General features: G+C 42.2%; 2 protein-coding genes across 3 annotated transcripts in view; one reads left to right on the forward strand and one right to left on the reverse strand.

The window, feature by feature from the left end:
- Positions 1-311: 311 nt before the first annotated feature.
- LOC139459913 (tyramine beta-hydroxylase-like) overlaps positions 312-26,665 on the reverse strand; it is a 34,221-nt gene continuing 7,867 nt past the window's right edge. Inside the window, exons 3-9 of the mRNA XM_071241639.1 lie at positions 24,163-24,295; positions 23,808-23,915; positions 22,048-22,224; positions 8,425-8,585; positions 7,576-7,819; positions 6,260-6,356; positions 312-2,009 (exon numbers count right to left, since the gene is read on the reverse strand). Of these exons, the coding sequence (XP_071097740.1) occupies positions 1,133-2,009; positions 6,260-6,356; positions 7,576-7,819; positions 8,425-8,585; positions 22,048-22,224; positions 23,808-23,915; positions 24,163-24,295 (1,797 nt within the window). The 3' untranslated portion in view covers positions 312-1,132. The remainder of the gene's footprint in view (positions 2,010-6,259; positions 6,357-7,575; positions 7,820-8,424; positions 8,586-22,047; positions 22,225-23,807; positions 23,916-24,162; positions 24,296-26,665) is intronic.
- LOC139459914 (carbohydrate sulfotransferase 11-like) lies at positions 13,166-20,655 on the forward strand. 2 transcript variants are annotated; one of them, XM_071241640.1, is made up of 4 exons: positions 13,166-13,211; positions 14,486-15,123; positions 16,286-16,338; positions 19,570-20,655. In XM_071241640.1, exons 2-4 carry the CDS (start codon positions 15,015-15,017, stop codon positions 20,635-20,637), a joined length of 1,230 nt encoding a protein of 409 aa, XP_071097741.1. In that variant the 5' UTR covers positions 13,166-13,211; positions 14,486-15,014; the 3' UTR covers positions 20,638-20,655. The 2 variants fall into 2 exon arrangements, with proteins under 2 accessions (XP_071097741.1, XP_071097742.1); XM_071241641.1 differs by lacking the exon at positions 13,166-13,211 and having other exon boundaries at positions 14,596-14,709.

Genomic DNA, 26,665 nt, shown 5'->3' on the forward strand with positions numbered 1-26,665 from the left:
TGGAAACGTCATAGTAATTACGAAAACACCATGCATGTGCGTCTTTATGTTTATTACAAACTATAATAGTAGAAGTAGCAGCATGAACACACAATGCCATTCAGAAAGCGGTCAGATGTAGCAAGTGTTCTATTGGGGATAACACTTTCTTAGTAAAGTACAGATGCTCGTACTTTTTTGGGTCGAGTCCCGTCCGGGATTCAAACCTACACCGCCAGAGTGAGGCACCTAATCGCGAACCAACAAAGTCAGCGTGGATGCCTCGGTGGCTGAGGCGGTTAGATGGCTGTGTAGTAGGAGTAGTAGTAGTAGTAGTAGTAGTAGTAGTAGTAGTAGTAGTAGTAGTAGTAGTAGTCGTTGTAGTAGTAGTAGTGGTGGTGGTAGTAGTAGTTGTAGTATGTAGTAGTAGTAGTAGTAGTAGTCGTTGTAGTAGTAGTAGTGGTGGTGGTAGTAGTAGTTGTAGTATGTAGTAGTAGTAGTAGTAGTAGTGGTGGTGGTAGTAGTAGTGGTGGTGGTAGTAGTAGTTGTAGTATGTAGTAGTAGTAGTAGTAGTAGTGGTGGTGGTAGTAGTAGTTGTAGTATGTAGTAGTAGTAGTAGTGGTGGTAGTAGTAGTTGTAGTATGTAGTAGTAGTAGTAGTAGTAGTAGTAGTAGTTGTAGTAGTAGTAGTAGTAGTAGTAGTTGTAGTAGTGGTGGTGGTAGGTGTAGCAGTAGTAGTTATAGTGGTAGGAGGAGGAAGGGAATCAGTTATAGTAACAGTAGCAGTAGGAGTAGAAACTGCAGTTACAGTAGCAGTAGGAGTAGAAACTGCAGTTACAGTAGCAGTTGACAAGTGGGTAGTTACAACGTTATAATAATATATAAAACACGATGTGAAAATTTCATTCACAAAGAGAACTAAGAAACAGCACAGGAATAACATGCATGTATATATATATCGTGCCAAGTTATGTGAAGCCACGCTTGTTTACAAAAACTACCAACCTTTGGGGAACGTCATGAAATAGTATTTTCAAGCCAGTAGGCATGCCGTCGATGTATAGAGCTTATGAAAAGAGATTTTGATAGATGACCTCATTTGCTTAGTCGCCGGGTCTCGGTACAGGTTTATCAGGTTGGTTTAGCGTATCTCTTCACGAAGCAAGAACACAGAAGACGGAAATGATTGTTATCAGAACAAGGTGATGATAACTATACTGAAATGAAACTGCACCTGTAGGAGGTGTAGCAGCGATCCCCAACTCGCAATTACAGGATTCAAAGTCCAAGAGAAACTCCAGAGTCTTGAAGTTTGATCTTTCATAGAGGTAGCGCCGTCCGTGTTCCCACTCCGCTCCCTGGAAGCACGGATGTTCCCTCGCAGCCCTGACAGCAGGCACGCACTCCTGGAGACAGTCGCCCGTAGCAGCACAACTGCCGGTGACGTTGATGAAGATGGTGTCGAGTGGGTTTCCAACCGATGGAACATATAAGCCTGCCCAGTCACAGGTGCTGTTGTCAGGCTTGGAGACCGCGTCGGGGGCTGTAGGGGGTGCTGAGGAGGGTGCAACGTCTTCACACTCACACGACCGTAACTTCATGAGAAACGTGACCGTGATCTTGGCCCTTAACAGTTCATAGATGTTATATTTCCATATATCGCCCTGGAAACATTTGTGCTGCTTTGTTGTCTGAATGGCGTTGTAACATGCGGGCGAACACTTCTCAAACAAGTTGCAAGTGGTGTTCACAAGGCCATGAAGCTGCAATAATTCGGGGTCGGTGAAAATCGTCTTCCATGCACAACCTTCGTACGTGTCCTCAATGTCAAGCATGCATTTAGGAATGCTCTTGAAGTTGGTGAGGAATGGTCTGCTGGAGTTCTGTTGAGGGTAGTAGGTGATGAAACTGTAGCACATCTCGTCGGACGTCGCATCACCGAACATTGTTGTCGTAGACTTCTTGGAGGATGCGTACTCACAATACGTCCTCAGCTCGTCACCAGGTCGGATCTCAACGGGCTCACTGAATCTGTGCATAAACATGGACAATCAACAATACTATTTATAACTTTCAACAGTGACTTAATGACCACACAGGATCGACATCTTATTTCAGGGTCGGTCGGGTTATTGGAACAACATCATTTTAGGCCTGTGTTTCATAGAGGATTGCTTTTCCTTGTTTTTTTTTTCCACAGTTGTCTAAGAATGTTAGCATAAAATCGCCTTGTTCCGTGCAGGCATTGGAAACAGGCATGATTTTGGTTCAGCGGTATTCAGTTATACCACGGCTTGTGAGCTCACCGTAGGAGGACAGTCAAACATGCAATGAACTTTAACCATATAAGTGAACCCCTTGCGCACGGGTATGGGACCAGCGAATCCTGACACAGCCAAGGGAAACAACTTTGTGCATATTGTTGCAGCTCCTTAGATCATTGGACGGCACACCTACAGAGTATGGGACACCAATTGCAATCCACCGTGTTTGTTTGATACTGCTATATGCAGAGCACGACAGCTGGATATTTAATAGGCGATGAAGCTCAAATGTGCAGAATTGTATACTGTGCTTGAATTTGTTTGGTTTTATTATTAGACTTCCAAATTTAATATCAAAGAGGTTAAGAAAGATAAAACATTAGACATGAACATTGAAACATTACTTGAAAATAGTGTCGTGAGGCAACCGTATCAGTGAAATCCATTGGTGTCACATTTCAACAAACACGTGGTATGTTTTATTAACTTTGAAACTAATATGACGTTTACTTAAGGTAGCATTTGTTTCAAGCCGTTTTGGCTAACCCAAAGTATGTTTGTTGAAGGTAAAGTTCAAGATAATGCTACGAAAGCCCGAAACAGACATCTTTTATCTACCTAATTCCGGCTCTGATAGCAACAACAGTTAAATGGGCCGTTGCACAGTATACATATGTAGGTTTATTTTGCACAAACATAAAAGACAGCCTCATTCGTATTGTTGATTGAGCGGATGCCTGTAGCTGAGTCATTTCAGAAAATTGTAACAATTCTTGTTACACAGTAATATTCTTTACATAAATCTACTGTAAATATTATTTTTTCCATTTAAATGTTACATTCCGACATATGTTAAGATGTACTAGGAAAAAGAGGTGAATTATTCCAAACTAAAAGAGATTGTTTGACACTTATGAAGACCAGCTTTGGTCTGGTACAAGCCTGACCTTCAAACTTTCAATCCAAATTTTGATAATTTATTATATATTCTCTAAATATTATGTAATCTTAATGGTAGAAATATCCTTTAGATTTCAAAACAAGATCTTGCATCAAAATTGATTTTTTTAAACAAATTCTCTGACCCCTAACAGTCTTGTCACAAACTCGGATGTCCCTACTGTTTTCTGTCAACTGTTTTTTTTTGTTAGAAAACAATAATTTCTCCCTCCTGCTGTCCTGAGGTGACTCCCTCTTTGGGAAGACCCCATGGCACCAACAACCCCCAAACACAGAGAATGAAAAATATAGACGGCCATGACGTGTCCAAACCCAAGCAATTATGAGCATGTATAAAAATAATTGTCCCAGCTGTTACATGGTCAAACCCAGACCACCCAACAACACAGAGAGTGAAAAACACAAAAATTACAGTCATCCCCTGTCCAAGTTTTAGTCTTTATAATAATAATTGTCCCTACTGTTACATTGTAAAAATCAAAACAAAAACATATTTATATTTATTTTCACTCATAAAATGCATGAACAAGAAAGGTTAACTAGAAGGGATATTGAAAAACAGCCATTGGGGAGCAAAAATTAATTGGTACATTTAGTCTTAACTGTTATGTCTCTACTGTTGCATAACAGTGAGGACATGTCGGACAACAGTCGGCAGACATTATGCATAGGTATGGACAACAGTAACAGTGTTTTGATTTCATGTTTAATTGAGGGTGTTTATAATTTACATTAATAGTGTAAATTGTAATATTAAAATGTTTAAATAGATGATGAATCCATTTTCTCATTGTTGAAAGGTTCTAAATTGTGTCACTCCTTTTACAGTTCTTTGATTTTATTGCAGTGTAACGGTAGGGAGAGACGTGGATGATGGGGTTATATTACTTTCAAAATCTGATATTTGTTTATCGTGAAATATGAACCTTTAAAGACAAACAACTCAAAGGAATAGTCTTTTATATCATAACAGGCCGTCACATTATTTGACATCAATGTTTACTGTAGTGTCTATCTTTTGAAACTTAGTGGATGTAACAGTGGGGACACTTTAATGAAACATTAAGGACAAAATGATTCCAAAATATCACTTGATGTTTCATTCGTTGTTGTAAAGTTTCAAATGTATCTTGTATAAAAGGTATATTGCGTCATATTAATCAAAACGTATATATTTTGATTCAGATATTTACCAGAGTAGGAACTTAACTTCAGATAACAGACAAACAGACAGACAGGTTTATTTGCATTAAAGGCCATGTGACCTAAAGTACAAAACTTTTTACATCATAATTTGAGTTACAACATGAAGATATACAGACTCAAATTAACAAAATTACTTATTACGCGGAACCGTTCTTAAAAGATGTGTTAAGAACTGGGTAAATATCAAAATGTGTTGTGGTAAATTATTTCATATAATAATCAAAATGTATATATTTTCACACAGATATTAACTGTAATTGGAACTTAACTTTAAATCAGAAGAAAGGTATAACTGTAGGGACATTAGTTTGTAGTTTCGTTGTTAAATTTACTTTTAATATTATACATTTGGCATCTAAAGGTTAACAAATAGTTTCGTTACAATGTAAACTAGTTAAATGTATATATTTACTGAAAAAGTACATGCAGTTCGTTTGTTACATTTAAAACACTATACTTTATCCAGCTGCAGTAAATGTTACTTGTCAATTAATTACTTTCAGAAAAGAGAACAAATTTGAAATATGATTATACTGACACATGAGAAGATAAAATAATATGACCTATGGAGACATGGATATTAGGCTTAAGTGATGGATGTATTAAACACGAATTCTGATTACCCCGCTGATGTAAAACCCAAAGAATATTAGAGAACTCAAGAACACCTAGCGAATTATCGATGTTGCATGAAGGCACTGTCATTATGACGTTTGTAATGTTTATACAGTTTGACCTTGCCTGTTCTAGACTATTAAAGTCACAATATGTATCACTGATTTTAGGGTTTTAAGCGTTAAACAGTAAATACAATTTTGCTTATGTCTTCACAAATTATAAATGTCATGAAAATCAAACTACATGGGGTTTGGGTGCATAATCTTTGCATTTTGCATCCTTTTAACTTAGTTTATAGATTCATGAAAATCCCATTCCTGAAACTTTAATTCCCTTCTTCCTCAATTATCGCCATATATAAAAAAGATGACATATATATATATATATGGACTTTTGTATTTTTTGTATTTTATATACATATATTTATCATCCAAAACTGACTCCCACAGGAGATATCGCTTGGACTACATGGTAAGTTGAAGTTTTCATAACACCCGAAGAGACGTTGAACAGCGTAAGAGCTTGTGTGGGAAGGGCAGGGCACTGACCCTGGCGGGCGGACCGATGGAGCTCCGCGAAAGGCAAGCAAAATCTCTATGTGTAAGCAATTGTTATTCTGCCTATATGTAGTTACGCCACTAAGAAACAGATGATAGTTGGCACTATATTGAATATAGTCACTGTCCGTCGGACGAATCACTGACCTGCTGACGTAAGATATATTAATGCGCACAATCCAGGTAACCTTGCAATGTTTAGGTACTGTTTGCGAGAGATAAAAACAGGTTTATCGAGGACAGAATTTAACAATGAAATTATATGATTAAGAGGTTATGACGTTTCTGTGTTTTGGCTAAATACAATGTTTATTCCTAATACAGGATATTTACCATCCCAAAACACAATCGAGTGATAACCTCTATGCATGCTATATATATAGATATATTGGTATACATCTTAACTTGTACACGTAGCCACATAAACACGCGCGCACGCACACACGCATACACGCACATAACATACAAAGATGTTCTGGACGTTCTCATACCTCTAGTTCTGGACGTGTTTGTTAAGAACTCTCAACATACAAATACAAATGATATTCCTCTAAGACAATGTTTCGTTAGTCCGGATATTTCTCAAACCGAACGAATTCACTGGACACTGTACAAGTTTAACAGTGTTAACTTATCATGAAGATTTAAATTACTATTCACACGTGTGATCACTTACTTGTGGGTCAGGGGGTTGTCATAGTTATATTTACGGTCACTTGCAAGATCTCGGACTTTGACGCCATTCCTGTAGAGCTCCAGAGATTGGGAGACACCTGTCGAGTGACACATTATCACCTGAGTAAGTGTGTTTACGGGGCTTTAAACAGTATAACATTTATATCTCAGCTTCCATGATATGTCAGCTTGATGTTGGAGGACAGCCAGAAGTGATGCAGGTCATAAGACGTTTACCACTTTGATCAAACCAATATGGACTACATTGCTGAAATATTGTAGATGCAACGTTATTGTTCTTAACGTTCTCTGTATCCCACCCTCAACCCCTAACACTACACGACTGAATATTCTCACCGATATTCCTACCCTCAACCCCTAACACTACATTACTGAATATTCTCACCGATATTCCTACCCTCAACCCCTAACACTACATTACTGAATATTCTCACCGATATTCCTACCCTCAACCCCTAACACTACATTACTGAATATTCTCACCGATATTCCTACCCTCAACCCCTAACACTACATTGCTGAATATTCTCACCGATATTCCCACCCTCATCCCCTAATACTACATTGCTGAATATTCCTACCCTCGTCCCCTAACACTACATTACTAAATATTCCCACCGATATTCCTACCCTCAACCCCTAACACTACATTTCTGAATATTCCCACCCTCAGATCTTATCACTACATTGCTGAATATTCTCACCGATATTCCCACACTTCACACCCTAAGACTACATTGCTGAATATTCCCACCCTCAACCCCTAACACTACATTGCTGAATATTCTCACCGATATTCCACTCTCAGCCCCTAACACTACATTGCTGAATATTCTATCCAATATTCAACCCTCAGCCCCTAACACTACATTGCTGAATATTCCCACCCTCGTCCCCTAACACTACATTGCTGAATATTCTATCCAATATTCAACCCTCATCCCCTAACACTACATTGCTGAATATTCTCACCGGTATCCCCACCCTCAGCCCCTAACACTACATTGTTGAATATTCCCACCCTCAACCCCTAATACTACATTGCTGAATATTCTCACCGATATTCCCACCCTCAACTCTGCTTACTGACATGAACATATCGTACAGATAAAAACAGTTGTTAAATTATCTTAATAAGAATTAAATAACAAGGCGCCCAGAGATTCTCTTCAAACATTATAGATTTGCATGGGCTGTATTTGATATATTTGTGTCAGGGTCTGTGAGACAGACTAAGAAAATGTGAAGGGCCTTATTGTCATTTTTATAAAAGCAAATGTTGAATACTGCACATACCTAGGTAATGCATGTGGTTAGCAGCTTCTGTTACATATATTGTCCCTGTGAAGAAACGGTTGGTACATGCACCGGGGGTTCTGGCCAGGGCCTTCACACTAGGCTCTCCAGGTGGGATCAGCAGGTTCTCTTGGCCAGTTGTCAGGATACCTGCATCATAAGTTCGCAGGACCGGGGTGAAGTAGATCGTCATTCCTGATTGGTCGAAATAGTCACTCCTCTTTTCGGGATTGTTCCAGTGCAGCTGTGATAAGAGTGAATGGGTTAGAAAGGATTACCATTGACTGGGCTCCGTTCTACCTACACAAGGGCAGGCATTGGCCGATTCCATGTAGGCTGCGACTGGATGACACTGAACATGACATTCATTGGTTCTCGGTGTCGAATGTAAACAAATAGCGGACTAAGTGAAGCTTATTCGTGAGGTAAAATTGCTCTTGCCAAAATTAACATCAGCAAATCAGTTTGTTGTATTTTATCGGCAAAATCAATCTCAATTTCGTAAGTAAGGACGTTACGCATGCGCACCTATAACCGGATATGTCCAAAAGAGCTTGGGTCAATTTTTTTGTATACTTTTTGTATTTGGTATGGAGTTGTTTGGTTACATTGTATATGTATTACTTCTGCGAAGACATGTGATCAATTATTATTGGAAAACGTTGAAACTGAAGTGATTGTAGCGGGTTTCATCATGGTTGTAAACGTCTTACACCCGCATCACTTCCGTCTTTACTCCCCCGTAGAACTAACACGCCGCGATAAATCTTTTGTTCAAAGCGGCGTCATTCCAGCTTACGCACTGACTCAATTAAGGTATATAGACAGATGACAGTGTCTGCAACTTACCTGAACAGCTAACTTCTTGAAGCCGCGTACCCCCATCCGGAATCCCACCGACTCGTGGATGCAATCACCAGCGTTGCCCAATGTCCAGAGGCTCACGAGGGCCCGACAGCTCCCACCAGGAAGCATGCCGCAAGTAAAGGGGGCAAGGGACTCAGGTTCGTCTGAAAGAGGAGTAGACGGTCAAACCTCCTTCATCCAGAACCACCTCCGTGGTCTAGTGGACAGAGTGTCCGGAGACAGGGACGTCGGTGGTTTGATCCCCTGGTCGCGTCATACCAAAAGATCTGTATATCAGTTTCAGACATAGTACTTTAACTGTCTCATGACAGCTCTTCAGCGTTATGATATATGAATGGCGTTATATATATACATCTTTATATACATCGTGAAATGATTTTGCCTCTCCCGAGCTTAAGCAGGGGACAAAGAAAACTGATTCCATGTGGGACCATAATTTATTACCCATCGCTTTCAAAGTTTTGATAACGCCCTACAAACATCAGATTGCGTTCTCTGTATAAGAAGAGATATTCGTAGAAATACAAGTGTTTGGTAAACCAAATGTCGACCGTATAACACATTTAAGAAAATCCTTGCACGCAGAAAAAAAATACCATGGATTAAGGTTTTGAAATAACGACTTAACGTTTTGGAGTACAATTACTGTTTTCTCAACATTTAATTTTCATATGTAAAAGGTTATACACTTAAAAATATTTTTTTAAATACTTTCATCCGAAGCCGAAGCCGAATCGCTCATACGTGCACGTGAACTATGTCAACGTTTGACTTGGGCCGAACACGTTGTGAGGTCATTGCGAAAATGAGCGTCACCCGAATCAATGCTAATTTTAAAAACATCACCATGGATCGGACCAGAAAACACAGTGCCAACAACTTAGAAATAGTTTTCATTCCAACTGTGCTTGACTCAGAGTGTTGTTTGCATGTGACTGAGGTCCAGGTCAAGGACGGAAGTGCCCATGTACGTGCCGAGGATACCACAGGCATGGCGCGTGACACGATGATCTGGCTAATTTCTTGTGTCCTGGCACTCCCACAACGTGCTGGTGCGATGTTGTCGCTGAGTGTTTGCCGCATGATATAACGCGCACTATGGTTAGTAAGACATACGTCTGTCAACGGACAAGTTCGCATGATGGGCCTTGTTTTTCATGATACCTCCAAGTTTATTTTTTCTCGCCGTTTGAAACCTGAGTTTCGCTACACCGGGGATCCTTCAGCGTGCGAAGCCAAACAGAAGGAGTGTTCAGAAGAGGAGAAAGTCGTTGGACGCAAGATTTTGTACTTCTTGGTGCGTCCAGTGGGACATCAGTCGGATCAGACATCGCTGGCAGCCGACACAGACACGGGACGGGAACATATTAGGGTACAAATCAAAACAGGGGATTGCATCGGACATAATTTTGATCACTGATGTGTCAAATCTGGAAATTGCTCCACGTGCCTACTATAAAACGTTTTGAAAGCTCTACTGGGACCTTGACTCTAGAGAGTGAGTTTTGAGTGAGTTTGGTTTTACCGCGCTTTTAGCAATATTCCAGTAATATCACGGCGGGGGACACCAGAAATGGGCTTCACACATTGTACCCATGTCGGGATTCGAACCCGGGTCTTCGGCGTGACGAGCGAACGCTTTAACCACTAGGCTACCCGACCGCCCCCTTGACTCTTGTAACCCTGATTATCCCTGTAACAACTTCTGAACAACGGTCGCCGACTCCCCTTGACATTGTAGAAAGTGTATGCCCGATTAACTTCAAAAGGTGTGAAACGTGGGCACAACAGCCTGGAGCTGCTGGACTCTTGCTCGACATGAAGGCAAGGATGGTTGGTTGGTTGTTTTACGCCGCACTCAGCAATATTTCAGCTATATGACGGCGGTCTGTAAATAATCAAGTCTGGACCAAACAATCCAGTGACTAATATCATGAGCATCGATCCACGCAATTGGGATCGATGACATGTATCAACCAAGTCAGCGAGCCTGACCACCCGAACCCGTTAGTCGCCTTTTACGACAAGCATAGTCACCTTTTACAGCAAGCATGGGTTGCTGAAGACCTATTCTACCCCGGTATCTCGACATGAAGGGAAAGTTGACGGTAAGACAGTTGAAGTCATCCCTATTGGCATGCAGTCTTGTAGAGAAGATGTTGTCACTCTGAATCTGTAAACATAGATCTAAATATGACAAAGATGAGACGGTTTTGCTTGTCTCTGTTACGCCTGGTTCGGGTGGGTAGATCAGTGGGAGGGAATTGACTGTTTGACCTGTTTTTGAACGGAAACTGTTAAGTTGAACATCGTTACATTTTCAGACCCGGGTGCCCGTAGTAGGCGAGATGTATCGTGTGATATTTGGTCCTGAAGACTAAAAGAGATGACTGAACGATTGTCTGTCATAGACCATTTATCTTACAGCAGCTGTTCGACACTTCAAAATGTGACTAACGTTTGAATGCGAAGGTGGTCGATGGTATGTGACAAGCACGAATGCAGTTTTCGGTTTTTACATACTCCAATATCGAACCATTTTAAAATCGAATCGGCGCCTAAGTTGCCTATTGTCACAATTGCCGCGGCACATGAATAGACAATATTAATGTACAACGGATCAGTCACGTGTTCCGGTTGAATACCAACCACTCATACGCAGTGTGACCCTCCACAAAATGTGTCAGCCATATCTGTGGATTATCAAGGCAATGATAATAATCAAAGAACAATTGCTAATCACTCTGAACGACCATTTAATATGCATAGGGGGCCGCTGGGATTTTATAGAAAAAAGTAATTTGTCACTGAAAATTCCTAAGAATAATAATCGCCTTCCACCAAAATTACATTGTTGCAAGGTGTTTTTCGAAATTCCGGCTCATAGATTTAAATAAAAAAATCTGGTTTTGCAGCTGAAGCTGAAAAAATATCTTATCTCGATGCAAACTCCCTGTCCCCACCCAGAATATCAAATGGTCGGTCCCTACAACCATACTGCCTCGAATCTCACACATATGTTTGAAACCACTTATCTCAAATGGGTTTCTCATCCACAGGTGTGTGAGAAATGAATTAATTATCTATCAATGAAAATGGTTTAAATCCGTCAATATCTATCACCTTTACTAAAACCAGCCATCTTTATAGCATCAAGTGACGTTTGATCTCGATAATGACCAGTCGAGAACCCAACCTATGTTTTATGATTTTAAGCAAACTGAATTACATTGGAACTGATCGATAACTGTCTCCCTGAAGCCAATCTAATCCATGACGTCATAAACAATGGCCGATTTGGCGGACAGTTGAACTTGGCCTCCTATTTAATTCAATTCTGTGGTCTAGTGGTAGAGCGTCCGCCCGGAGAGCGGAAGGTCCGAGGTTCGATCCCCGGCCGCGTCAAAGATGGTACTTGTTGTTACCCTGTCTGGTACTCGGCATTAAGGGGCTAAAACAAGGATTGGTCGGCTCGGAGTCAGTATACTGTGTCTGAGTGGGGTGGGGTATTCATGTTTAACTGCGGCATGGTATCTCAGTGAGCTAGCACTATAAATCGGCATCAGTCCGGACTAGTACAAGCAGCCACACACACGTGCATGCACGTCGCTGTATAAGTGCAATAATCTTAGACGTGACGTTAAATCCAATTTCACCTCACCTAATTCAAGAGCCTCTGTTCAAATTTACATCCAACTTTATGTTCAGGCTAGAGTTGGGAATCCTAATTAAGGAGTCGTAGGCAATATATGACTCCATGTCGTTTGTTTGGCTGACCAAGTATGTTCGCATTTATGAACATAAGATTACTATTTGCCGATTGGCTGATAACAGAGTGGGTGGGGTTTGTGTTACATTACTGCGCTGAGCAATATCACTGATCACATATCGTTGTCTTCGTTTTTCGTGTTAAGGTTAAATAAGCAGTCTAAGTTATTATTGTTTACTTATTTAGTCATAAGAATTGTCTACAATATGTGTTTTACGTTCATGGATGCAGTAACGTATACCATGATGTGCGCACTTTCCGTCCATCCGCTACAGACACTATACATAATGCAAATGTATACGATTTAAATAACTTCTCTCGAAATTTTTATATATTGTGAGTGAGTGAGTTGTGTTTAACGCTGCTATTAACAGTATTCCAGTTATATCGCTGTTTTAAATATTATTTAAGTTTGAATGTTTGTTGCACGACACACAGGTATTTGGCAAATGTTTGAAAGTGTATGTATGGTAGTATCAGTTTCATGGCCCTTACATTGAAGTATTCATCATCAACACGTATTATTCATAATAACTCACATCAACAATGTCAAGATGATGATGATGATGATGATGATGATGATGATGACTCAGGGACGATGATGTCAACGATGTCGGTGATGATAATGATATCGATAATTCTTACGCGATAATGAAGGTGAATGTCTTTATGATTATGATGATGTTGAAGATGACAATGATACTGAAGATGACACTGATGATGAAGATGATGATAGCGACAACGACGAGACGATGACGTATTGATGATGCTTCTTTATGTGGGACGTGTGCTGTGTGTAAGGGAGCCCTGCATGCGACATATCGGCCGGGTAATTACAGGTGATAACGACCCCCGGAAATTGCAAGGATAAAATCTAGAATTACCAGCAGCAGGACCATGTGACAGCTGTGAAAGGTGGGCGTGGCCTGTGAACAGTTACACAGTCACAGACTATGTGGGAAGTTGAAGGGAAGCGGTTATAATCGGCATATCAGCGCAGGTGAATATACTTTTACAATTTTAGTTGTTTTACACGAGAGATGTAAATCATTGACTGAATATATCGCCAGTGTTCAACACATGCATATCGTTGTAATATAACTGTATATATGTTGCCGTCATGTTAATATGACAATGAGTAGCATTATGGACAACAACTTCTTTATTATACATATACAACGTTTCAGAGTTACTTCTTACCCATTCATCAGATGAATGAGGGCATTGTACTATACTCAGTGTCAAATTATCTACCTGTATATATCAATGATGCAGATAAACAGGATATCGTTAGTGTCAGTTCAGATTGATCAAATATTTATATACAGTCACTACCGCTGTTGTCGCCAGGTTCAGAATAAACATATTTAACCAATTAATTGTTAATTGTGTTCACGTGTATGTGAATTGGACAATCTAATCTGATTTTCATGAACAACTAAGTTGGAAGTTGTTACTTTATTATAAACAGAAAGTTGGTCAACGCAAAGCGTAAAAAGAAATACACACACACATATATGTGTGTGTGTGTGTGTGTGTGTGTGTGTGTGTGTGTGTGTGTGTGTGTGTGTGTGTGTGTGTGTGTGTGTGTGTGTGTGTTTTGTTTTGTTTTGTTTTGTTTTGTTTTGTTTTGTTATTTTGTCGGTTTGGTTTTGGCGAGGGGGGGGGGGGGGGGGCAAAAAACTTAGAGAAAGGGGAACAAAATGAACAGGTAACTTTGAGACGGGAATAATTACAGATAAAGCGAGCAGCATTGACATATGATATGTACAGGTACATGTAACTTCGAGACAGAGACATAATTTCAGATAAAGCGATCAGCATGGATAGATAATATAAACAGGTAAGTTCGAGACAGGGATATCTTTTCAGATAAAGCGATCAGCATGGATAGATAATATAAACAGGTAACTTTGAGACGGATATCATTTCAGATAAAGCGATCAGCATGGATAGATAATATAAACAGGTAACTTCGAGACAGGGATATCTTTTCAGATAAAGCGATCAGCATGGATAGATAATATAAACAGGTAACTTTGAGACCGATATCATTTCAGATAAAGCGATCAGCATGGATAGATAATATAAACAGGTAACTTTGAGACAGGGATATCATTTCAGATATAGCCATCAGCATGGATAGATAATATAAACAGGTAACTTCGAGATAGGGATATCATTTGAGATATAGCGAGTAGCATGGATATATATGTACAGGTAACTTCGAGACAAGTACTTCAGTCGGTTAATATAGTCATGTCGTCCTCGCAGGTTGTCACTCAGCCTGATACACAGGAGGGGAACCCCACCGTCGCGGAGCGGAAATAGAACTGGACCATCGCAGCCTGGCAAAAGTTTCAACATTGATCAAGACTGATCACAGGAAGTACTGTGTAATCCAAGACGGAACAGCGCAAATCACCTGGGATTCACGAATGCTCAAAGCAACCCTTTTAAATCTGTACCCATTGCAAGTCGGTCAACGTCAATTTTATGTTCGTGTAAATTAAGACTTTGCAACGTCAATTCTGTGCTCATGTAAATTAAGACTATCCATTGCAAGTTGGTCAACGTCAATTCTATGTTCATGTAAATTAAGACTGGGCAATGTCAATTCTGTGCTCATGTAAATTAAGACTACCCAATGCAATTTGGTCAGCTCAAACCCTGTTTAAATCGACTTCTCAACCCAAAGCCTATTTATGTCAAGACTTTAAACGAAAGCCCGGTTTATATCAAGATTGGTCAAAGCTTTCCAAGGCTGATCAACACGAATCCTGCTGAAACATAACGCGACATAATGACAGCTGTTCGTTGCCTGTTCCTCTGCACGCGCAGGGTGTCCCGCCCCCTGGCGGCAATGGCGGCGGTGGGGATGATAACACTGACAGTATACTGTTGTACAACAGGCAAGTATGGTTATCGGTGTGTAACAATAGGCAGTTATCAGTGTAACAAGGGACGTCAGTCTGACCGGCGGACAAGCGTAAGTGCTGTAGTGCATCGCGTTAATATTTGTTCATCATTCCTAAAACTCATCATCATCAGCCTCGTCCACCAGCTGTGACAACATGGTGAAAGATATATATGTACGGTGACAAATCGTGTGGTTGGAATACAATAGGAACGCCACAGGATACCTGCTTGGCTACACCTTCTGACATATTGCCAATACCGTCATCGACACAATTTTTCAACAGATTAAAATATGTTACTGCAAACTGGGCGTTCATTGCAGCGTCACGGCGGAAATGTTCAGCCATGTAGGAAACTGTTCAGGGTTTTGATACATGAGCCGGTATTAAAAGAATCGAATAATCATAGTTGTCCTGTGTAGAGTAATTGATCTGGGGCTTTTATGAAATGAAAAATGATACTATCGAATTATTTTTTCTTGTGAAAGAAAACACGGACACACGTCCAACCCGAGGTTCCCGAGGATATACGTTTATAGTAAACTTTCACAAACCGAACGTAACGCTACGTCTGTAGTACTTTAAGTCTGTGTTAAAGTAATGATAATTATAATCAGTGCAAGTAGATGCTCATAGCGCTACATTATTATTTCCCCGGTCAATGGATCAGTGAGCACTCGATTTTCATTCTCAGCTCCCTGGAGAGTATACAACCCAACTTCTAAGGCGCTAGAAAGTTAACAGCCACATTACCTTCTCATCCTACCGGGTACCCACTCACTGCTGGGTGAACAGAGGCACATTTCGAACAAAGTCTCTTGCCTAAGGAGACACCACATGTGGTACATGTGCTTCAGTGTGGGGCAGGACCGAAGCCCTAGAAACTCTCGGGAGTCAAGCTGATTAACGTGGTCATCCATCCAACTACTCATCATTCTGATCTGGATGTGTGATAAATAATAATAATACATGCAACTTTAACGCCGGTTTATCATATCTGTAGCACTAAGATATTTTAACAAGCGTATAATAGCTTTACATAGACGACTATCTCTCCTATATTTTTACTCAGACTTACACAGTGAGTGTGTGAGTGAGTATTCTGGTAGCATAACGGACAATAATGTTTAATGTTTTTCATTTCATCATCTACCAGGCCACAAAGTCCACCGGAAGTCAACTAGTGATGATGTAGCCAGAACGTCACAGGTAATCAGTTCAATAAATGTTACAGGTTTCAGACTTTCCTTGGTTAGTGAGTAATCGATGATTTGTAATTTGAAATCCCAGGCGTTACAAATATCAGACATTTCGAAATTATTTGGACATCGAAATAAACTATGAACAGCGCATTTTTTAAGTAGTGTGTACATATGTCCCCCGGTGATCATGCTAAACTGTGTAGATGTCTTCAAAAGTGATCATGCACAGATGTGTACCGGTGTCCCAGGGTGGTCATGCACAGGTGTGTATCGGTGTCCCAGGGTGGTCATGCACAGATGTGTACCGATGTCCCAGGGTGATCATGCACAGATGTGTACCGGTGTCCCAGGGTGGTCATGCACAGATGTGTACCGGTGTCCCAGGGTGATCATGCACAGGTGTGTACCGGTGTCCCAGCGTGGTCATGCACAGATGTGTACCGGTGTCCCAGGGTGGTCATGCACAGATGTGTACCGGTGTCCCAGGGTGATCATGCACAGATGTGTACCAGTGTCCCAGGGTGGTCATGCACAGATGTGTACCGGTGTCCCAGGGTGATCATGCACAGGTGTGTACCGGTGTCCCAGGGTGATCATGCACAGGTGTGTACCGGTGTCCCAGTGTGGTCATGCACAGATGTGTACATGTGTCCCAGGGTGATCATGCACAGATGTGTACATGTGTCCAAAGGTGATCATGCACAGATGTATACTGGTGTCCCAAGGTGATCATGCACAGGTGTGTACCGGTGTCCCAGGGTGATCATGCACAGGTGTGTACCGGTGTCCCAGGGTGATCATGCACGGGTGTGTACCGGGGTCCCAGGGTGATCACGCACAGGTGTGTACCGGTGTCCCAGGGTGATCATGCACAGATGTGTACCGGTGTCCCAGGGTGGTCATGCACAGATGTGTACCGGTGTCCCAGGGTGATCATGCACAGGTGTGTACCGGTGTCCCAGGGTGATCATGCACAGGTGTGTACCGGTGTCCCAAGGTGATCATGCACAGATGTGTACCGGTGTCCCAGGGTGATCATGCACAGGTATGTACCGGTGTCCCAGGGTGATCATGCACAGGTGTGTACCAGTGTCCCAGGGTGGTCATGCACAGATGTGTACCGGTGTCCCAGGGTGGTCATGCACAGATGTGTACCGGTGTCCCTGGGTGATCATGCACAGATGTGTACCGGTGTCCCAGGGTGGTCATGCACAGATGTGTACCGGTGTCCCAGGGTGGTCATGCACAGATGTGTACATGTGTCCCAGGGTGATCATGCACAGATGTGTACATGTGTCCCAGGGTGATCATGCACAGATGTGTACATGTGTCCCAAGGTGATCATGCACAGATGTATACTGGTGTCCCAAGGTGATCATGCACAGGTGTGTACCGGTGTCCCAGGGTGATCATGCACAGGTGTGTACCGGTGTCCCAGGGTGATCATGCACGGGTGTGTACCGGTGTCCCAGGGTGATCACGCACAGGTGTGTACCGGTGTCCCAGGGTGATCATGCACAGATGTGTACCAGTGTCCCAGGGTGGTCATGCACAGATGTGTACCGGTGTCCCAGGGTGATCATGCACAGGTGTGTACCGGTGTCCCAGGGTGATCATGCACAGGTGTGTACCGGTGTCCCAAGGTGATCATGCACAGATGTGTACCGGTGTCCCAGGGTGATCATGCACAGGTGTGTACCGGTGTCCCAGGGTGATCATGCACAGGTGTGTACCGGTGTCCCAGGGTGATGATGCACAGGTGTGTACCGGTGTCCCAGGGTCATCATGCACAGATGTGTACATGTGTCCCAAGGTGATCATGCACAGATGTGTACCGGTGTCCCAGGGTGATCATGCATAGATGTGTACCGGTGTCCCAGGGTGGTCATGCAGAGATGTGTACCGGTGTCCCAGGGTGATCATGCACAGATGTGTACCGGTGTCCCAGGGTGATCATGCAGAGATGTGTACCGGTGTCCCAGGGTGATCATGCACAGATATGTACTGGTGTCCCAGGGTGGTCATGCACAGATGTGTACATGTCTCCCAAGGTGGTCATGCACAGATGTGTACCGGTGTCCCAGGGTGGTCATGCACAGATGTGTACATGTCTCCCAAGGTGATCATGCACAGATGTGTACATGTTTCCCAAGGTGGTCATGCACAGATGTATATATGTCTCTCAAGGTGGTCATGCACAGATGTATACATGTTTCCCAAGGTGGTCATGCACAGATGTATACATGTTTCCCAAGGTGGTCATGCACAGATGTTTACATATTTCCCAAGGTAATCATGCACAGATGTATATATGTTTCCCAAGGTGGTCATGCACAGATGTATACATGTTTCCCAAGGTGGTCATTCACAGATGTGTACATATTTCCCAAGGTGGTCATGCACAGATGTGTACATGTCTCCCAAGGTGATCATGCACAGATGTGTACCGATGTCCCAGGGTGATCATGCACAGATGTGTACTGGTGTCCCAAGGTGATCATGCACAGATGTGTACCGGTGTCCCAAGGTGATCATGCACAGATGTGTATCGGTGTCCCAAGGTGATCATGCACAGATGTGTACATGTCTCCCAAGGTGATCATGCACAGATGTGTACCGGTGTCCCAAGGTGATCATGCACAGATGTGTACCGGTGTTCCAGTGTGATCATGCACAGATGTGTACATGTGTCCCAATGTGATCATGCACAGATGTGTACCGGTGTCCCAAGTTGATCATGCACAGATGTGTACCGGTGTCCCAGGGAAATCATGCACAGATGTGTACATGTGTCCCAGGGTGATCATGCACAGATGTGTACCGGTGTCCCAGGGTGATCATGCACAGATGTGTACCGGTGTCCCAGGGTGATCATGCACAGATGTGTACATGTGTCCCAAGGTGATCATGCACAGATGTGTACCCCATGAATGTTTCCAGGTGGGGATACTGGGGCAGAATGATAATGCCCAAGTACCCCATGTCTAACCATATAATGAGGATTCGGGGTTAAAAAAGATCCCATTATCCATGTTTTTCGCAAAATGATTCGGGAAAGTATTATTCGTGTTTTTAATTTGAAGCCATAAAAGCAGTTTTTCTAGCATTTCAGACAGTACTGGTGTTAGTAATATGTAATATGTCATGTATCATCATCAAGTAGAAAATACAATACTCCCAGCGGTTCAAAGTTAATGTTTTGAGCAATAGAAAATACTCAATGCTATATTTTGTTTAGATACTGCACGCCAACGTGGTTGATGGCGGCGCCTCCGTGTATGCAGCGCGGCGACGTCGTCTGCAACAAGTATGTGAGGGCAATAACGGAACGGGGCGGACGGAAAACATCCTCGTCTACCGCAACATGTCCTACGGTGTGGTACCTAAGGCAGGCTGCACGTTTTGGATCCGCGTGTTCCGCTTCCTGCACAACGATACCAGGGGACGCAGTCTTGACAACCCATTCCAGATGACGAGGTATGAAGCCCATGGTGGTCCCAGGAAGATCAAGATGTACAGGCTTCAAAAGGAGGAGGACAGACGTGTTGTCATGGCAACAACACGTTTCATGGTTGCGAGAAGCCCATTTACTCGATTGTTCTCGGCTTACATCGACAAGCTGTATCTTCCTGACTACTGGTCCAGCGCTGGGAAGACCATCGTCTCCCGCCGAGAGAATGCATCTTCTCGTAGTCTGAGTTGTGGACACGATGTTTCTTTCACTGAATTCCTTGGGCATGTTGTGGATGTCGGTGAACGTAATGTGGTCTCTCTGAACGGACACTGGCGTCCGATAGAGCACGCCTGTAATCCATGTGCATTCAAACCAGACATAGTGGCCACACAGGAGACGTTCTCGCGAGATTCACGCTTCATACTGGAGAGATTCGGACTTGGACACCTATTACAGAACCATTCTCGCATAGATCACGTGCTGGACGAGTTAACAATACTAACCGACTGGAACTATCGTCCTCATGACATGTGCCTGACCCGGAAGCAGTTAGCAGGAAGGTTGTGGAGAACGTTTCAGATCAATGGCTATCTAACTCCTGGCTCAGAGGAACTTTTAGAAGCTGAGTCTTCAGAGAATCTGACAAAAGACAAACTGAAGCAGCTTATGTTCCGTTCCTATCAGGATTCCATTTCGACAAAACAGGAGTCTTCCGCACAGAGGCGATCCTACCTTAGACAGGCCTACGCCTCTGTACCACGGGGTATACTTGACAGAGTGGTCAAACTATTCAGAAATGACTTCTTATACTTCGACTACGACAGCTCTGTAGACACTCTTCTGCAAATGTGATAATGACTATATACACTGCCATGATAACGAAAATGTATTTGTGTTATTGTTATTAAAGAAGTATTCTTCATGATCTTGTTCCCATATTCTACGACAGCCTCCATGGAAGAGCGTCTGTTCGCTTCCGAATTCCCGGCCGCGTCATACTAAAAAACGTTAAAAGATGGTACTTGTTGTTACCCTGTCTGGCGCTCGGCATTAGAGGCGAAAACAAGGTCTGATCGGCTCGGAGTCAGTATACTGTGTCTGAGTGGGGTATTCATGTTAAACTGCGGCATGGTATCTCAGTGGGCTAGCACTATAAAACCGCATCAGTTCAGACCAGTACACACACACACACACACACATACACACACACGCACACGCACACGCACACACACACGCACACACACGTCGCTATATAAGTGCAATAATCTTGGACGCGACGTTAAACCCCATTTCACCTCACCTCACATCATAATCCATTTCTTGTAATTAGGGGGCGGTCGGGTAGCCTACTGGTTAAAGCGTTCGCTCGTCATGCCGAAGACATCAGTTCGATTTCAGCCATAGGTACAATGTGTGAAGCCCATTTGTGGTGTCCCCCGCCGTGATATTGCTTGAATATTGCTAAAAGCGGAAAACCGGACTCACTCTTGTAAGTAGAGTTGTGTGCAGCAGTGCGTTGTTATGACAACCATTAACTGCTCGACTGATATACAGGTACATCGTCCAATGAGAGATAAGCATATGGGATCTGTTTCGGCGGATAATCTAAACTGGTTATTTACTTTGCAAAATATTTACATGTGGGTTTACATTTTACATGTAAATGAATAAATTATACAATGTTTGCATAGAATTTAATATATTCAACTAGACATGCAACTGGAGGCTGTGCTCAAATAACCATCTGCCTCAGATATTTGCATGATAAATATTAAGATGACAGCTGGAGGAAAATACGCAAAAATAACTCTAAGTTTAAATACCGACCTCGACAGAGTTACGTAATCCATATTCAATCCCAGGTACTTTAAGTCGCAGTTTCCGGGATGGAGGGATGTGTGGCATCCGATCCAGAATACCCGTTGTACATGCGATTAGCCACCGGTTGGCCTGGCCCAGACTCAAGCATTTACAATGCGTCGTAACGGAGTAAAACACCGGACTGACTCACTCACCATTGCGCGGATCGATGCTCATGCAATCACTGGATTGTCTGGCCTAGACTCGATTATTTACAGACCGCCGCCCTATAGCTGGAATATTGCTGAGCGCGGCGTTAAAGAACAAAGAAAGAAAGAGATACGGAGACATGCATGAACTACGTCACCTTGTCTGACCACCCTAACAAATCAGCCGCCTCTTACGACAAGCATAGGGATCTATATGCTAACCCGGAATTAACTAAGTGGAGTTTATTGTTACCTTCAGTGCAGCCGAAGATGACGGCGTGGTGCATGATGTTGACGTTGTCGATGATGGGCGTGCTGGCAATGATGTGGTAGTCGGTGTCGTTGGGAATGGAGAAGATCTGACACATGTAGGTTGTTTCAACTGGTGGTACAGATGTCCGTGGTATCTTCAGATCCATGTTTCGCACGTCTAGATGGAAATTGTTGGCAATGTTACTCAATATGTTCCGTAATATCGAACTATCTCTTATCCATTAAACCAGTTTAACGCCGTATTGAACAGAATTTAGTAATATCGTTTTGTTAGTTGTTCATCGTCGCAGTTAGCGTGTGTGATGGCTGTCTGTAATTTAACGAGTCTGGACCAGACAATCCAGTGATTGACATCGTGAGCATCGATCTATGCAATTTGGAAACGATATTCTTCACTGACCCACGTTAGCCAGCTTGACCACCCGATCCATTTAGTCGCCTCATGCGCCAAGCATCGGTTCCGAGGGACCTATATTCTTACCCGGAAGCTGGGAGAGATATATGTGATGGTGTGTACAGTCTACAGTGATTTGGGTTTAGATGTATCTAGTTCGAATAGGTCTGTTGGTCCTCTAAAACAGTTGGAAAGCTAAAGCTATTGTTCCCCAAAACCAACGTAGTAATATTGTTTTGGAATCATTGATCAATTGTTTATAATTTTGGTACTGGTGATTGCTGTTGCAGGATATTTTTACGTATGGAACAATTTGACCAGTCACCGTAGGGACTTCCCGCGCGACATGTACGTATTTCGATTGCAAAAATGTTATGTTGACATATATTAGCCAAATTGCCACAGATATGACTTTTAACGAGTCAAAGTATGGCATTTCTAATATATGTATCCATTCTCTAGCAACTAAAGTTCGTTTCAATGCGTCAAAAGCGGTAATCTGACCGTGGTAGCTGTATCTCTTCACACACGATTTGACATAACTTAATGAAAACAATATTAAATGAAATTTTGAATAAAATTAATAAAACATATTACAAACACATGTCCAGATATACGATGAACACGTTTTAATAACAAGATAGTATAATGATGGTATTGAATTGCGTACTTCAGTTCGGATTTGCTGACTGGTATTTCCTGTGTTATGTGCTTGCGGTGATCAGCTGATAATGTTTTTTGAGATTGGGAAAAACATCTGTCAGTGTAAAAACTGAGCTTATTAAAAATGTAAGTACGTTTTTGGGAGGCATGTGTTACCGCGCGCTATAACCAAGTTAGCGGTTAATTGAAAGGCACAATAGCGAGGAAAAGCTGTACTTGAGATGTGCGTTCCGTAACGGGGCGTATCGATAAATGGGCCCATGTTTATCGTATATCATATCGTGGGTCAAGTATCGCGATGCATCGGAATATCGGTGTATCGTTTCACCCTTAACAATACAGAACACTCCGCTCAATGGAGCGTCTGCCCAGATTAAAGGAAGGCCGCTTCTCTCGGTTCTTGGCCCAACATATACAACACTGAAGAACAGTCAAGTCTCGTTAATCCAACACTCGTTAATCCGACAATCGACAGTCGGCTTTATCTGACACTAATGAATTTACTGAAATTTACTGAAATCGCGGCGCCTTAGACGACTGGGCCACCCGAGCCCCCCATTATCATGCGGAAGATTCGGTGGACATAAAATACCTTTTGGTGAGGAGGGGATGGAGAACTGTCGGGAGATGCTAAACACCCGCACACAAGTATGACTTGATTCCCCGCAGGGAAGGATACGTACTGACGTCATTGATGCCGTTGCAGGTGAAGTCCGAAGACTGACAAGCCGTCAGTACCCAACTCTCGTCTCTGGCCAGACACTTGGGGTCGTTCCAGGGGTCACACACACCTGGGGTTACGGAGATTCAATATATGAAACAACTTAATGGTGTATGTTTAAGTATGTTTTATAATGTTTTCATTTTCGAAATTTTGGGGGAAATTTAACATCGAATCGCACCCTTTTCTCAATGCTTATGATGTTTGTGTTAAGTGATTCGGGATTCAGTGGTGAGCAATGAGAGTTACAAATTAGATAGTATTCAAGGTAGGTTTCAACCCACTTAACTAGGTCATGTGACACATCTCACACTCACCTGGGTGGGATAGCGTTGAACCGGTGGGGTTTGTCATTCCCTGTGACCAGGTACAGTTGGGGTCGCCCAGTTCCTGACCATTGGTCAATCCGTCACTGTCCGAATCTTTCTCACACAACGCTCTTGTCCATTTCTGGGGTGACAAAAAACGTTTTTACTGGGTGTTTTATTGCTTGGTTTACGAATCCCCTAACTTCAAATTTCCCCAATATAGTAATGATACTTATTTTTTTCACGGGTGGCCGAGTCATATGAGGCGCCGCAATTTGCTGTGCAGAGTTGCGTCCCTTGGTACGCCAGTAACCTCTAAACTTGGGTTCGAATCCCGGTTCGCCTCGATTATGTTTCCGGGTTTGTCAGCACCATACCCGTGCTCGTGCCTGATGCCGATCCCGTTAGTCGCTCTTACGACAAACATAGTCGCCTTTTATGACAAGCATGGGTTGCTGAGGACCTATTCTACCCCGGATCTACTGCTATAGAGGCGGGTGTGAGTGTTATAATTGTCACCATAGCGTATTAGGTCAAGAATATTTGGCTTGTATTTGGATGTCTGTTATTTTCTTTTTTTATGTGTGTGTATTTCCCGGCCGAACCATGGGCGCCTGATGTGTTGTGTGTGCTTTGTATGTTTAATCTACATGTCGAGTTTTTTATGACGCGCCAGAGGAAACGTGTCTACCTCGCAAAAACAAACATGTCATTGTAATATCAACGTCACATTCAAAACAGAGCAATGCTTGCGAATGGGCACTGGGTATATATCGTAATAGAACGGCGATATCAAACACTGGAGCATCGAGGATGTGTTTTGTCAAGTAGTTTGAAACCTTCGTAACAACCCTGACAATGGTGAATGCCTACAACTGGTAAAAAACCGGATTAATGATTAATTATTGAATACACCAAAAATATAAAGATCGCCTTAAACAAAACGTGAACGTGGGATGTCAGATGAATTGCAGAATGCTGAGAAAACCGGATAACAGTGTGTCTTTCACCCTCGGCCTATCGGTTGCATCTGACAATGGCTGCATCATAAAACAATCTGTAAGTCACTAGGGGTATTTCACCGGATTTTGTTGTATGTTAGTGATTATTATAAATCACACACATCACACTCTTAAGAGAATTCTTTATATACGTATATTTGATTTTCATGAAGAATATATTAAACATATATAGGGGCATGGGTGGCCCCATTGTCTAAGGCGCCGCAATTCGCTGTGCAGAGTTGCGTCCCTTGGGCACGACAGAAACCTATGATTGTGGGTTCGAATCCCGGTTCGCCCCGATTATGTTTGTAGGTTTGTCACTCACTCACTCACTCACTCACTCACTTATCAAATACATTTAGTTTTCATGAACTGTATATTCATACCTTTAAATATATTATGTTGCTTGTGTCAAGATTTGCAGTGATTAACACTGGCAAATATTACACACCTTAACTTTGTCTGTATGTAAGCACTGGTGAGCTCTCAGCCAAGTGAGTGAGTGAGTGAGTGAGTGAGTGCTTTACGTCACATCGGCAATATTTCAGCCATATCGTGACGAGAAGTTATACAGTATTTATCCATATGTTTAAACCAAAAAAGAACCTGTCAGCGATTGACAGTAACATTACTAGAATATCACAGATTTGATGTTTTAAACTAGCATATAGCAATAAAAAGATATCACTAAATAGTCATGAAACATTACAAGATAAAAAAGGGCTATAGATCGCCAGCATCTGAAGGTAGATCACCATGCTAGGGTCCATGGGGACTTACAGTACTTTTGCTACCTGCATGGACCCCAGCCGGATTTACATCATCCCCTCAGCTGTTGGCGATTATTGATAAATTTAGCCACCATTTAAAGGAACATATATACTGCGATTAAAAACGTCTTACATATCCTCTCAGGGGGACAATCATTTTACACTACTTTAACCCCCTTCGAGGGTATAGCCACTAACAATCTCAGTTATTGATTTATTCAACCAATTCTAAAATGAATTTATTTATTTACAAAACATATCAATCAAAATTCATGAATTAAGTTAATGTATTTTAAAAAGGCAAGAATTAAATGAGAACTTACCTGATAAAAAAAATCCTTTAGCGATGAAACTTTGAAATATTTATCCCACAGCCAAGTAAAGGCTGATGTTGTAGTAATGTATCTTGGCTATTTTGTCTCCGCAAGATTCATCAATATAAGGAGTCAGTTCCCAGGCTGGGATTGTGTGTGAACTGATCTGCCATATCGGCGATATGTGAACGTTGTTCAACAAACAAAGTACAATGGAATATGTGAACAAACATGAGTTTGTTGGGATATAATGAATATTTCTGCATGAAGTAAGACATTTTTATTGTGACTATTGATACTTGCTCTTGCTGTTTGTGTATAATATGATGTTTGAGTAGACTGCCAGAATTAAATTATTTTTTGAATTGATCTCTCCTTGTTATGTATGGAAACTATATAATGGATCCACTCGTATTGACACATT

Source organism: Haliotis cracherodii, unplaced genomic scaffold (assembly GCF_022045235.1).
Source record: "Haliotis cracherodii isolate W230 unplaced genomic scaffold, xgHalCrac1.p SCAF_13, whole genome shotgun sequence".
Lineage (NCBI taxonomy): Eukaryota > Metazoa > Mollusca > Gastropoda > Lepetellida > Haliotidae > Haliotis > Haliotis cracherodii.

Bases quoted from the DNA above. Each gene is read 5' to 3' on its own strand.
- LOC139459914 (XM_071241640.1), top strand. From the start codon at position 15,015: ATGACAGCTGTTCGTTGCCTGTTCCTCTGCACGCGCAGGGTGTCCCGC. The intron at 15,124-16,285 runs GCAAGTATGGTT...ATCATCTACCAG, and splicing joins AGTATACTGTTGTACAACAG to GCCACAAAGTCCACCGGAAG. The intron at 16,339-19,569 runs GTAATCAGTTCA...TATTTTGTTTAG, and splicing joins ATGTAGCCAGAACGTCACAG to ATACTGCACGCCAACGTGGT.